The 14,959-nt window shown below is 38.4% G+C and overlaps 2 protein-coding genes across 7 annotated transcripts in view; one reads left to right on the top strand and one right to left on the bottom strand.

The window, feature by feature from the left end:
• Nucleotides 1-675, bottom strand: part of CCDC82 (coiled-coil domain containing 82) — a 30,849-nt gene extending 30,174 nt beyond the window's left edge. For 4 of the 6 annotated variants that reach the window (XM_021926463.2, XM_017948887.3, XM_003910582.4 and 1 more), the window contains exon 1: nucleotides 129-562. The gene's annotated coding sequence lies outside the window, so the exon portion shown is untranslated. Of the gene's footprint in view, nucleotides 1-128; nucleotides 564-601 lie in introns of those variants that run through there. The other 2 variants (XM_009187153.3, XM_021926464.2) reach the window with 2 other exon arrangements.
• Nucleotides 676-739: 64 nt separating this feature from the next.
• Nucleotides 740-4,318, top strand: JRKL (JRK like). The gene is made up of 2 exons (XM_009187154.3): nucleotides 740-829; nucleotides 1,232-4,318. Exon 2 carries the CDS (start codon nucleotides 1,399-1,401, stop codon nucleotides 2,971-2,973), a length of 1,575 nt encoding a protein of 524 aa, XP_009185418.1. The 5' UTR covers nucleotides 740-829; nucleotides 1,232-1,398; the 3' UTR covers nucleotides 2,974-4,318.
• The last annotated feature ends 10,641 nt before the right edge of the window (nucleotides 4,319-14,959 follow it).

Genomic DNA, 14,959 nt, shown 5'->3' with positions numbered 1-14,959 from the left:
GGGATAACTATATTATTCATTAAAATCCATTAACAATGGAGGTTAATCCAGCAGGAATGAGCGGTAGACAGAGGAACAGATCCTCTCAGGAATTAACACCCGGAAGGGTGATTTGCATGATTACAAACCTGTTTGGCGGGACGCAGGAACGCAGCGCCTGCTAGCCCACTAGTCCGTCACTCCACTTCCAGGAAAGCACAGTAGCTAGAAAACCATACCCTCAGGCCGAGCTTCGCGATGACGCGCGCAGGACGATAGAAACCCCCAGACCCCAAAAGGGCTCTGCACCGAGATAACAATTACAAGGGTTTGGAAAGGCCAGAAACCCGAGAAATCACCAACCGAGCTCCCCACATCCAAAGCACCTCCCCAAGGCGGGAATAACAGGCACCGCGCCCACTGCAGCTCAGCTGAGGAGGAGTGCTAGAGGCGCAAAGGGCTGACTGGAGCGCTCCGGCCCACCCAAACACCGCCCGCGGGAATTTTTCTCTTGGCCCGCCAGGAGGCACGGCTTCCCCCGCCCCTCTAATAAACCATTAGCAGTGAGAGCGCAAGCAAGTCCCAGGCGGGAGACAGGCCCGCACAACCCTCGCGCTCTCACCTTTCAAAGCGCCTCCGCCTCCGCCTCCGCCCCCGCCCCCGCCCCAGGCATCAGCACCTGGCAAGCGATGCTCCGCCCGCTTCCGGGGACCGAGGGAAGTCCCGCCTCTGGGTGGGGAGAGGGGCGGGGCCGAGCGGCGGGAGGGAGCGTCTTCCGGGAGCGTGGCTAGGGGCGGAGCGACTGCCGCGCGGTAGTCAGGGAGCTGTGCGGGTCCTGGTTGCAAGAGAGGTGGGGAGAGGGGCCTGGCGGGCTTTGAGGGACTGGGAGGACTGTCCTGGCTAAAGCCGGCGCGGGAAACTGGGGCTGCGGGGCGGGAGGGCCCTGCTGCTGGGGAAGGAATCTAACATATCCGTCCTGAGGAAGGGTGCCATTCCTTGACTCCTTGGCTCTTCCGCTCTCTGCCGTAACTTTGGGGTGTGGCAGGGGTTAGTGACGGGCGGTTACCCGGGATCTAGACGTGCAGGAGGTTCGTGGCCACGATGGGGCTATAGTGTTTCTCGCGGCTGCTGGGGTAACAAAACACATGCCTTTAATCCGGATTATCCGCGGTGACATGGGGCCTCCGCTACTGCCCGTATAAGTTAAAGGCCTGTTCTCTCAAACTTCCTCCTCTTTCACCTTCTTCTGCAGTCTGTTTGCCAGCCAACCCCAGCCCGGGAGGGGATCAGGGCCACCAGGTTGCTGGTAAGGTTGAAAGACTGAGTGTATTAAGACTGTTAAAGTGAGCCTGTGTAAGAGAAGGAAGGATTTTGTGGATTGCTACTTTGTGAGTGTGGGGTGAGTCCCAGAACCTCGCTATGTCGGGGAAACGGAAGCGTGTGGTGTTGACTATTAAAGATAAGCTTGATATAATAAAGAAACTTGAAGACGGAGGTTCTTCCAAACAACTGGCAGTGATTTATGGAATTGGTGAAACAACAGTTCGGGATATAAGAAAAAATAAGGAAAAGATTATAACTTATGCAAGCAGTTCTGATTCCACAAGTCTTTTGGCCAAGAGGAAATCTATGAAGCCATCCATGTATGAGGAATTGGACAGGGCAATGCTGGAATGGTTCAACCAGCAAAGAGCAAAAGGGAATCCCATATCTGGACCAATTTGTGCAAAAAGGGCAGAGTTCTTCTTTTATGCTTTGGGAATGGATGGCGATTTTAACCCCTCTGCCGGCTGGCTAACTCGTTTTAAGCAGCGGCACAGCATTAGAGAGATTAACATTAGAAATGAAAGATTAAATGGAGATGAGACTGCAGTGGAAGATTTTTGTAACAACTTTAGAGATTTTATTGAACGAGAGAATTTACAGCCTGAACAAATCTACAATGCAGATGAAACTGGACTCTTTTGGAAGTGCTTGCCTTCTAGAATTTCAGTAATCAAAGGTAAATGCACTGTCCCTGGGCACAAATCAATTGAAGAAAGAGTCACAATCATGTGTTGTGCCAATGCAACAGGTTTACACAAACTTAAACTTTGTGTTGTGGGGAAAGCAAAGAAACCTCGCTCCTTTAAATCAACTGACACTTTAAACTTGCCAGTCTCTTATTTCAGCCAAAAAGGTGCATGGATGGATCTTTCCATTTTCCGACAATGGTTTGATAAAATTTTTGTGCCGCAAGTTCGAGAGTATTTAAGATCTAAAGGCTTGCAGGAAAAGGCTGTGCTCTTGTTGGATAATTCACCAACACATCCAAATGAAAATGTCCTAAGGTCAGATGATGGCCAAATATTTGCTAAATATTTACCACCTAATGTGGCCTCATTGATTCAGCCTTCAGATCAGGGAGTCATAGCAACAATGAAGAGAAATTATCGTGCAGGTCTTCTCCAGAACAACTTGGAAGAAGGTAATGACCTGAAATCATTCTGGAAGAAGCTAACTCTGTTGGATGCACTTTATGAAATAGCAATGGCATGGAACTTAGTAAAACCAGTTACCATTAGCAGAGCATGGAAGAAGATTCTCCCTATGATAGAGGAGAAAGAGAGCTTGGACTTTGATGATGAAGATATTTCTGTGGCTACTGTGGCTACCATTTTACAACACACCAAAGGATTGGAAAATGTGACTACTGAGAACCTTGAAAAATGGCTTGAAGTAGACAGTACTGAACCAGGCTATGAAGTGTTAACTGATAGCGAAATCATCAGAAGAGCACAAGGCCAGACAGATGAATCCAGTGAAAATGAGGAGGAGGAAATAGAACTAATTCCAGAGAAACATATTAATCATGCAGCTGCTCTCCAATGGACTGAAAATTTATTGGATTATCTAGAACAACAAGGTGATATGATTCTACCTGATAGACTGGTAATACGTAAACTTCGAGCCACCATCAGAAATAAACAGAAGATGACAAAGTCAAGTCAATAATGTCATTTCAATTTTATTGTTCTGCTCATTGTGTTTGTGACAAACTCTGCAATATGGCTTAATTTTCTTTGTGTTCTAAGAATTCTCAAGACTTGGTCCTGTGAAATACAGGCACAAAATGTATCTGAAGTGGTTTGAGGATTATGTGTTTTCATCATCTGCGTCTTTTGTCCTTTGATTTGTACAGCTAATCAGAAGATGATACCGAATAGATATAAATTACATGTACACATGTATTCACTTTTTAGAATATGCAATTATGCCTTCTGTAACAGTGGCATTCCCTAAATTTTCTAGTGAAAGTTAGAGATAACAGACTGAACACTTTTCTGAAATGTTTTGCTTGATTTATGAAGGCTGCCATAGTTATCTTTTCTTGTGTTAACCATCTTAAATGATGTTTTGTATATTTTAATAGACTGACAGGATGAAAGATTTATATTATTGGATTTCAGGATGATTTATAATAGTTCAAAAATGAAATTCAATAATGGGGAAATAATTATGAATTATAGAAATTATTTAGAAATCATGCCTCAGTTCTCTTGCATTTGTGTGGTTTGCAAGAGGGGGAGATTATTCTGGGAAATAAAGTAAATATGGGAAATGATTGCCAAATGAAAGGGAAACTATGGGAAAACTGATCTATAAAGAGGCATTGTGATCAATTCATTTATAAGAAACTGGGAAATAAAAATCTGGGGAACTTTAGGTTATTTATACAAAGGGAATAAATAGGCTGATTTTAATTTGGTAAGTCGATCTTTTTATGAATTTGGTAATAGTGTAGGTTTATTATTTATTCGTCTAATTTTATAATACAGGTTTTGTAATGTTACATGTGATGATATGAGCTCCCACCTTATATGGGGGAACATCTTGGGAATTTGAGATTTAATAAGTTTTTTTAGTTTTTTTTTTTTTTTTTTTAGTGTTTTTTTACTGCATACTTACAAATGTCTATCATTTGAAAAATATTGTCATATCTGGCCCTTTGATGAAAAAAGGAAATTACAATAATAAAGCTTTTATGATTTTAAGTAAGTCATATGTTTGTGTCCTGTTTTATGAAGAAAGCAGAAATAATTACAGAAAGTGCCATACACTGAGGAATATTATTGTTTATTATTTTGATACATGTAAAAAGGGATTAATCTGCTAAAATGTAATCTAAATCAGAATTTTGATTTTTTTTTTGGTAAACTATATTTATTCAAGACATTGAAACTACTTTGCACATATTAATATTAATGTAACTTGTAATTTAAAAGTAAAATGTTTCCATGCTATTTCATGTTTTGGCCAAACATTTTTAAAAAGTAAATTAGAATTGTTCTCTATTAGTCATTTTTTAAAGGTTTAACATTTTTTGTTAAAATACTTAACATTTTATTGTGCTTTCTGTAGAATACTAATACTTCAAAAGTATTTTTAGTTTTCCATAATTTCTCTTATTTTCATGATAGATGTCTACATTTTTCAGAAGATGTGTGATGAAAGTGTTTAAAAATTAGGTTTATTGCATGAATTTCCTAAGTGTAGAGTAGGAAAAACTATCAGAAGTTAACATACATATTGAATCAGATAATGACATGTTCTGTTGTCAACTAAACTGTATATAAAATAATTTTTCTAAAACGAAAATATGTACTACAAATCTTGGAATTTCTGTCTGGATTTGCACAGTTTTTAAACTTAATCATGTCAGCCCAATGCAGCTGTTTCATTGCCACCTAGTGGTAAAACTAACATTGCTGTTAAGCTGTGTGATTTTAAACTTGAATCCCCAGTAAAAAGTTCACTGTTTTGTGGCCATGAGTGTGAATCTTGTGACTCTCTAGCCTGTAAGAGACTGCTCTTCTTTGGTTTACAGCTATTTTCTAAAATCTGCCAGCACTGGTACTCTAGCCCTGTTTTTGATCCTTCTATCCTTAATTATAAAGGCTGATCAGTAGTTGTAGTAGATGATGCCAAAAGCTATTTGGGTTCTGTATATGCCCCCAAAGTTGTATATCCTTAGCTCCTAATTCCTATTCTATCAGTGCCTTACGAGAGTCTGTGTTTGGGATTCTATTTATCCATTAAAAAATTTGCCATTGGCTAATGTTCTCTCACCAGTTTCACTAATTTTTTTCTCATTGATATGACTTGACACAATACTCTCAGAAAGCCAATGACAGTGCAATGTTTCTTACATTTCCAGTAGTCAAGAATTTTGTGAGAGTAGATATACCTACACAAGATCATGTAGGAAATTATAATGTTGCTTTTTTTTCTGAGAGATTTGGGCTTTTTTTGTGGTGGGGCCGTTGTAGAAAGTTGAATTCTTTGTCATGATGAAATTCAGTAAATCAAAAATGTATTGAGTTTTACTATATGCTGAAGACTGCCAGCTGTGGTGGGTCTAGGAAAATATAAAAGAAAGGGAAGAGGTTGCTTTCCTTGAACATCTTGAAATCAAGGTGAAAAAACTATACATATTTGAAAAAAAATACCCAAAACCATCTGGGTCAATTGTAAGCTCATGTAAAAGAACCAACATAACAAGATGTGAACTATGTAAAAAAATCATCAAGATTTAGTTGCTTATTCATTTCTCCACTGATTTCTATTCTGTATACCCTTTACATTTTAAGCTATGCATTGGTCTTGATTTTTGCTGTCCCTGAGTAACTTCATCCATTTCCCTTACCTGCATGTGATCCAGTCACCCTGTCTGGCTCTATGATTTATATATTCAATTGATAAACAGGACTTAAGTCTAGAAGGGAAATTAAAATTGTTGCTTTGGTTCCCATCTATAGTGAACTCTCCATTAGCATCTTTAGCATCCTAATGTCAGAGCCACCTAGATGGGTTTTAAGAAGTTCAAATAATTATTTAACTCCATGTCAAAAAATAGCTCAGCTACCTTGGTCTGAAGTAGCAAAATACATCATTATTATCTATATCTGTTCTTAGCCTTTCCTAATGTATACAATGCCTTTTCTTCTCCCCATTTCCTCCAATGAGCAGTTGTAGTGGTTTCTTTTCTTTTTTTTTTCTTTTTTGGTATCCTTATTGCTACTTAAGTACTAAAATTTAGTTTATGATTCAGCCTTAAAAGATCATCACTCAAATTCTTTAACTTCACTTAGATGTGTACTCTTAACTGTTCTTCCTATTTAAGTCCATGACAACTTTTCTTAGTAATTAGTTTCAGGCAGTCCTGTGCAATTAGAAGTTGGGATGGAAGCCGCCGGACTTGGGGGCTCATGCCTGTGGTCCCAGCTCTTTGGGGGACTGAGGTGGGCGGATCACGGGGTCAGGAGATGCGGACCATCCTGGCTAACACGGTGAAACCAGTCTTTACTAAAAATACAAAAAAAAAAAGAGAGAAAAAAGAAAATGATCAGGCATGGTGGCAGACGCTTGTAGTCCCAGCCACTCGGGAAGCTGAGGCAGGAGAATGGTGTGAATCCAGTAGACGGAGCTTGCAGTGAGCTGAGATCATGCCGCTGCACTCCAGTCTGGGCGACAGTGTGAGACTCCGTCTCAAAAAAAAAAAAAAAAAAAAAAAAAAAAAAAAAAAGAAGTTGTGGTGGAAGAATGACCAATAGATACCAGTTGCTTCCCCAGTGACACCTAATGTGAAAATGAGTGTCTGTAGTGCCTCAGATTCTATAAGAATTGCCATATTTTAAAGCGATTCTTGTGGTTGTGTCTCTTTAATACTGGAATGTGAGCATCTACAGATCAAAGACCGTGGGATCAATGTTTTGCAGAGTAGTATATATTCAATAAACATATACTTAAGAAACACTAATTGTATATCTTGTCTAAGACACGTTTTAGGTCATGTATGGGATACATGGCTAAGACTATCTGCATTCAAGAGATTTACAACGGAAAAGAGGAAACATGTAAGAAAGGGAGAATGAGTTAAGTGTTACTGGAAGAATGCAAATGAACGACTAATTCTGATGAGTGGCATAAGGAGGTATAATTTTGATATGAGAAGTAGAGATGGTAACAACTGAGTTGGCCTTCGAAAATAATATTTTCATGAAGTTTTGTAATTCTTAAGCTATTTTTGTAGACCTGATTCAATGTCCAAGAGATCATCGAAAGGATACATTTGGTTGGAAAAGTAAACCTTAATTTAATCTTAGCTGCAGGGATGAATCCATTTGTTTAACTGAGAAGTCTTACTGAGGCTTTGCTTTTTCAGTCTTATTTCCTTCCTACTGTTTGTAGTCAGGAGAAATTGTTTTTGAAACCTACAAAAGCCCCCAAATTTCTGGACTTTCTCTTTGGTATTTAACTGAATGCCAAAATAAAGATATGCTTTATTTTGCTTATAACTGATTAATTATTTTCTGAGTTCATTTCTTTCTTGTATTGTTTGCTAAACATAGCAAGGAGCAAGTAACATTAATTTTCTGGCTCTTTCCAGCCACTTCCTCTAGAGAAGGGCTTCTTAACTTCAGGGTTATCATGATGCAGATAACTCTCTGTTGTGGGGGGCTGTACTGGATATTAAAGGAGTCTTAGCAACATCTCTTATCTCTACCTTCCTCCCTGCTCCAGTATGACAACCAGAAATGTCTCCATGCATTGCCAGATGTCCCCTGGGGGGCAAAATTGTGCCTGTATGAGAATTACTGCTCTAGAATCACAAACTTAAGAGTCAGTGTGTTTTCCGAGTTATTGAAAGTAATATTTACAACATTTTTCTTACCACTATTCCATCTTTCCAGTGCCTGCTAGTTATATCCTTGATGCACATTTCCTACTCACTGATATAATACCACATATTTGATTATCACAACAGCACCCCACTTCAAGATACCTATTTCTCTGTTGATTTGGGTAACTGTAGCTGATGAAACCCCCAAATTTTAGAGGCTTAACACAATAAGTGTTGTTTATCTTTTTCTCTTAGTGGTCTTATGATATAAAGCTTTGTCAAAGCATGACTTTTTTCAAGTGATTCTTGGACCCAAGCGCTTTCCATCTTGTGATTTTGCATCTGCTAAACACTTAGAATCCTCTACATCCAGGTGGCAGTTGGGAAAAGAGAGAATACAGAGTGCACACTTGTTCCTTAATGCCCTTCTTTCAGAAGCCATATACATTCTTTAAGTTCACTTTCTATTGGTGAAAACTAGTCACCTGGCCCTACCTTGACGTGGGGTGGGGGTGGGATGGTGTGATGGGAATGACTCCCTAACGAGGCAGCTGCTTCACAATGACAACTTTGTATAATTGAAAGGGAGGCACAAATGGTGTTGAATAATTAACCCTTTCTGAAACAAAAATAGGTACATTAGAGCAGTTATTCTCATAGAACCATTCAGGGAGCTTTTGTAAAGAATATCAATACATGAGTTTTACTCGCAGAGGATCTGATTTACTTGGTCTAAGGTGACTATGGTGTATCTTTTATTTATTTTTTTAAGTTCCCAGATATCTCTAATAATGCAACCGGAGTTGAGAGCCACAAGATTACCAATTTTCAGGGCAAACAAAGTAGATGTGGGAACAAAAAAATAATGGGTTTCTTTGATGGATCATGAAATCAAGACTATGTATAAAATAATAATGGGGAAACTAACTAAGTGCTGATTTACTAATGTTTTTCCCCTCCAAAACTCATGTTCAAATTTAATTGCCAATCTGATGGTAGTGTAAGTTCTAGGTGATTAGGCCATGAGTGCTCCACTCTCGTGAATGAATTAACACTATTATAAAAAGGACTTTTGGGGGTGAGCACTCGCTCACTCCTCTGTCTTCCACCATGTGATGACTCAGCAAGAGGGTCCTCACCAGATGCCAGGGCCTTAGTTTTGAATATCCCAGCCTCCAGAACTGTGATGAAGTAAATTCTGCCCTTTATGAATTCCCCAGTCTCAAGTATTCTGTTATAGTAGCACAATGGACTAAGACAGAAATTGGTACCAAAGGAGTGGGGTGTTGCTGTAACATATATCTGAAAATGTGGAAGCAGCTTTTGAATGGTTTTGAAGTGACTGCTGGAAAAACCCTGTGTTGCCATGAATGGAGCATTAAGGGCAATATGGGTAACAGCTCAGATGGAAATAAGGAATATCTTATTGGAAACTGGAGGAAGAGCCATCTTTTTATGAAGTAGCAAAAAACTTGCCTGAATTGTGTCTATGTCCAAGGGCTTTATGGAAGGCAGAAATTAAGAGGGATGAACTAGGATATCTGGCAAAAGATTTCTAAGCAGCGAAATAATTGAAAGGACTGTGAGGCTTCTCTTAAGCATACATGGTAAAATGCAAGAAGAGAAATGATTTAATAATGGAATTTATAATCAAAAGGGAAGCAGAAGGTAGAGAACTGGAAAATCCCTAGCCTGGCAATGTAAAGAATGAAAAAGCACATTTAGGAGAAAAAAACCAAGACTGTGCTCAAGGGACAGTTGCTAAAGAGATTAGTATGGATAGAAGGAAGCCAGGCACTATTAATCAATACAATGCGATAATCACTCTAGGTGGCATTTCAAAGATCTTCAAGGCTGCCCCTCACATCCACATCACAGGCCCTGAGCTCTAGGACTTTGAGGGCAGAATAGTTTGAAGGGATTGGCCTGAGGCACCTTCCAGGAACTTACCACCCAGGGCTCCCTGGGCTCCCCTTTCCCTGCATTCTGGCTTACAGAAATCTTTGGCTATCCCAGCTGTGGCTCAAGCAGCCCAAGGTTTGGCTTAAGCTGCCACTTTAGAGGGCACAAGTGGTAAACCTTGGCAGTGTCCACATAGTGCTAATTCTACAGGTTCACAATGCAAGAGTTGTGGAGGCATGGCTTCCTCCACCTAGATTTCCAAAGATGTCATGGAGAACTTTAGGGTGCGGGCAGAGACTTACCACCAGCAAAGGGCTGTCACAGAGTCTCTACTAGGGTAATGCTTAATAGGGCTACGGGGGCAGTGTCATGCTTGAGATCCAGTAGAGCCACCAGGGTGCGGTGCCAGGCTGGGAAAGCCACCAGCACCTGACTCCAATCTGTGAGAGCTGAACTTTGGGCTGTGTTTGGTTGGGGTGGGGCTGCCTTCAGCTTTGGGGGCCCCATATCCACCCTAGTATGTCCAGTCAGGACATGGAGTCAAATATTTTTCTCAAGCCTTAAGATTTGATATTGTTTACCCTCTTGGGTTTCAGACTTACTTGGTGCCTGTAACTCCATTCTTCTTGCCTATTTCTCTTTTGCAGTGGGAATGTCTATCTTATGCGCGTTCCATCATCGCACTTTGGAAGCATATCATTTGTTTGATTTCACAGGCTCACAGCTGGATAGGAATTTACTTCAGGATAAATTGTACTTTGAGACTCACCCTTATCTGATTTAGCTGACATTTAGATAAGACTATGGACTTAGACTTTCTTTGAAGCTGATGCTGGAACAAGTTAGGACTTTTGGGGGTATTGGGATGGAACAAATATATTTTGTTTATGAGAAAGACATGCATTTTTGTGGGGCCAGAGACAGAACACTATGGATTAAATATTTGTTCCCTATATAACTCGTGTTAAAATGTATAATAATTACCAATCTAATGGTGTTGGGAGGTGGGACTTTTAAGAAGTAATTGGGCTATGAAAGCTCTACCCTAATGAATGGATTAATGCTGTTATCAAAAGGGCTTTTTGGGAGTGGGCACTCTGTCACCCTTTCACCTTCTGCCCACGTGGTGACACAACAAGAGGGCCCTTGCCAGATGCTTGCACCTTGATTGTGGACTTCTCAGCCTCAAGAACTATGAGGAAAAAAAAAATTATAAGTTACCCAGTCTCAAGTGTCCTGTTATAGCATCACAAATGGACTAAGACAATATGCATCACAAATGGACTAAGACAAAATAAGCATGTGCATGTTTCTGTATATGCATTTGTGTGTGTGTGTATGGGAGTCATGCAACTGTGGTATCAGAGGAAAGAACGTGGGACTCAACTATATTTGAGTCCCAGTTCTACCAATTTTCATTTTGAGATTTTTCCATATGGTTCATTTTACAAGTACCTATTCTCGCTTCTTGTATACAATAATCTTCTTTTATTTGATCGTACTAATTTTACTTATTTAAAAGTTATTTTTTGATTTCTATATTGTCCCTGTCCCTTCTCTACCATTTATTGAGTTTGCAGTCTTTCATAGAGTTGATACTCCAACATTTAGTAATTTTTGATTGTGCACTCCTAACTGCAATTGCTATACCATGAAAGACTACAGTCTTCGCTTCTACAGCACATATCGTGGGAAGTATAAAAACATCTGCTAAGGTTTGCTTAGAGCCACTTATAGGATAAGGAATGGATATTATATCTTGCCAGATGGAAAACTTAGGATCTGGTCTTCTGTGCTTGGGTGCTCCCCATTTTTTCTGACTTTTTACCAGCTACAAGAGGTATCCCCCTAATAATTACACCAAGCTCTGCTCCTTCCTGAATATAGACACCTTTTTTTTTTTTTTTTTTCTCTCTCATGCTTAGTCTGGAAGGTGGGGTTATGTGTCTGAATCTTTCTGCTAGGCCTCTAATTGGTCTTGTTTCCAGCTTTCACGACTTCCATATATGGAACACAATTTTCTTGCACACAGTTATGGTCTTCTGAAAGTTTATCTACCTATTTTAAGGATGTCTGTATTTGCTTCTTTTAAAAAGTGTATGTATATATTTTATATCATTTATATGATTGAAGTAAGATGAGAATGAAGTATCTGCTCTCTCAACCATTTATCTTGATGTCAGAAGTCCTAGCCATGTATCTCAGGTGGATCTCTAAATTTTTTTGAGTCTCATCATCTCTATGGGGATACAAATAGTCAAAGCAATCCTAAGCAAAAAGAACAAAGCTGGAGGGATCATAGTACCTGAACTTATACTACAAGGCTACAATAACTAAAGCAACATGGTACTGGTATAAAAACAGACACATAGACCAATGGAACAGAATAGATAACCTAGAAATAAAGCCACACAGTTAAAACCATCTGATCTTCAACAGAGTCAACAATAACACACAACGGGGAAAGGATTCTTTTTATTCAATAAATGGTGCTAGGATAACTGGCTAGCCACATGAACAAAAATGAAACTGGACCCTTTTTCATATACCTTTTATCATATACAAACATTAACCGAAGATAGATTAAGGACTTAAATGTAAGACCTAAAACTACAAAAATCCTACAAGAAAACCTAAGACATTCTGAACGTCAGCTTTGGCAAATAATTTATGACTAAGTCCCCAAAAGCAGTTGCAACAAAAACCAAAAATAGACAAATGGCACCTAATTAAAGAGCTTCTGCACAGCAAAATAAACTATCAATAGAATAAACAACCTACATAATGAAAGAAAATATTCACAAACTGCATCTGACAAAGGTCTAATAACCAGAATCTATAAAAAACTTAAATAATTCAACAAGCAAAAAACAAATAACCTCATTAAAAATGGGCAAAGGACATGAATAGACACCTCTCAAAAGAGGACATAACATGTGACCATCAAATATATGAAAAGATACTCAATATCACTAATCATCAGAGAAATGCAAGTCAAAACCACAATGAAATACCATCTCGCACAAGTCAGAATAGCTCCTATTAAAGAGACAAAAAATAACATGTTGGTGAGGTTATGGAGAAAAGGAAATGCTTATACACTGTTGATGGGAATGTAAATTAGTTCAGCCACTGTGGAAAGCAGTTTGAAAATTTCTCAGATAACTTAAAACAGAGCTACTGTTCAACCCAGCAATCCCATTACTGAGTATACAATGGAAAATAAATTGTTCTGCCATACAGACACATGCATTTATATGTTTATCCCAGCACTCTTTACAATAGCGAAGACATAGAATCAACCCAGATGCCCATCAATGGTGAACAGCGTAAAGAAAATATAGTACATACATATACACCATAGAATACCTCACAGTCCCAACAAAGAACAAAATCATGTTCTTTGTAGCAACATGAATGTAGCTGGAGGCCATTATCCTAAGTAAATTAATGCAGGAACAGAAAACTAAACACTGCACATTCTCCCTTATAAGTGTGAGCTAAACATTGAGCACACATGTCCATAAAGAGGGGGAACAATGGAGACTACTAGAGGAAGGAGGGTAAGTTTGGGGTGAGGGTTCAAAAACTACCTATTGAGTATTATGCTTGCCACCTGGGTTATGGGATCATTCATACACCAAGCGTCAGTGACACACAATTTACCCATGCAACAAATCTACATATGTACCCCCAACTCTAAAATAAAAGTTGAGGAAGAATAGACAAATGATCTAAGTAAACATTTATCTACAGAAGATATACTGATGGCAAGTAAGTCCATGAAGAGATGCCTGACATCATCATGAAAATGCAAATCAAAACCAAACCCACTAGAATAACTAGAATCAAAAAGTCAGATAACGAAAAATGTTGCCAAGGCTGTGGAGGAATTTGAGCCTTCATAAACTGCTGGTGGCAATGTATAATAGTGCAGCCACTTTGGAAAACAGCCTGGCATTTCCTCAAATGATAAACATAAAGTCACCATAGAACCCAGCAATTTTACTCCTAGGTATACACCCAAGAAAAATGAAAACATACGTCCGCACAGAAACTTACACATGAATGTTTATAGCAGTATTATTCATAACAGCCAAAAGCTGGAAACCACTGAAATGTTCACCTGTGAACAAATGAATTAACAAAATATGGTATATTTATGCAATGGAATGTTTTTTGGTCATAAAAAGAGGAACGAAATACTGATACATGCTACAACATGGATTAACTTTCAAAATGTTATGGTGATGAAAGAAGCCAGTCGCAAAAGACCGTATATTGTGTGACTCCATTCATGTAAAAGCAGAGGAGAGGCAGTCTATAGAGATGGAAAGTAGATTAGTGGTTGCCTAGAGCCAGGGGAGTGGAGAATGGAATATGAGAGTGAAGCTCAAGGATATAGAAGTTATTATTTTTTTGAGGTGATGAAAATTTTCTAAAATTGAGTCTGGTGATGGTTGCACACGTCTGTGAATGTAATAAAAACCATTGAATTGTACACTTTAAATTAGTGAATCACATAGTGTATGAACTATATCTCAATAAAGCTGTTTAAGAAAACTTTAAAAATAAATAAAATTAGGATAATAATACATATTGTTAAGATGATTAAATTAATAATGCATAACATTTTAGGAACTAATGTTAATTTTTATATTAATAGGAAGGGTTAAAGGACTGGAGGGCATCGTAAACATGAAGAAAAATGTGGGAGAGTATGAGAATTGAAAGAAGAGTTTTTGGTCAAAGGGAGAGATTAAAGATGTGCAACTTCAGGTATTTACAGTATGTTGAGCCAAAGTATATGATCAGTCTTTGGCACTCTTTTAATGTCTAAACTACTTTCTCTTATTGTTATGTAATAAGAGCCCTTACCCTTTTATTTGCATTCTGAATCAGAAGATAACTTTTTTCATATTTTAATTACATGATGTTTGTAGATTCTTAATTCAATGAGATCTCTAAGAGGGGAGAAAAATATTTTTATAACTTTTGGAAATATCAAGACAAAAAAAGATTCATTGTGGTTGAAAATTCCTTGTGGTGATAAATCTAAGATTTTATGGAAAAATAATAACATTTAAAGGAAAAGATAAGAGAAACCTGAAAAAGAGCTGAGCGAATAAGAAAAGGGATATTGAAAAGATTAGTATTCAGCATTTGAATAATGTTTTATATCTTTCTGAATAAGGAAAATTAAAATTATGGTCATAAAACATGAGCAATAATGATGGGAGTTTTATAAAAGTTACTTAAAAATATATTTTATATTGGGATGATTTCAAACTGACCAAGAGCAATTATGTAGTTTTAGTTACCACCTAAATGAAATTATGTAGCAGTGGGAATCTACTTTTTCACTAATAGCATTTTGGTAAAAGATCATAGAGATGATTGATATTTGATGCCTTT

This window comes from Papio anubis, chromosome 12 (genome assembly GCF_008728515.1).
Source record: "Papio anubis isolate 15944 chromosome 12, Panubis1.0, whole genome shotgun sequence".
Lineage (NCBI taxonomy): Eukaryota > Metazoa > Chordata > Mammalia > Primates > Cercopithecidae > Papio > Papio anubis.
The sequence above is the reverse complement of the archived record's forward strand: the minus strand, read 5'-3'. Positions and strand labels throughout refer to the sequence as shown.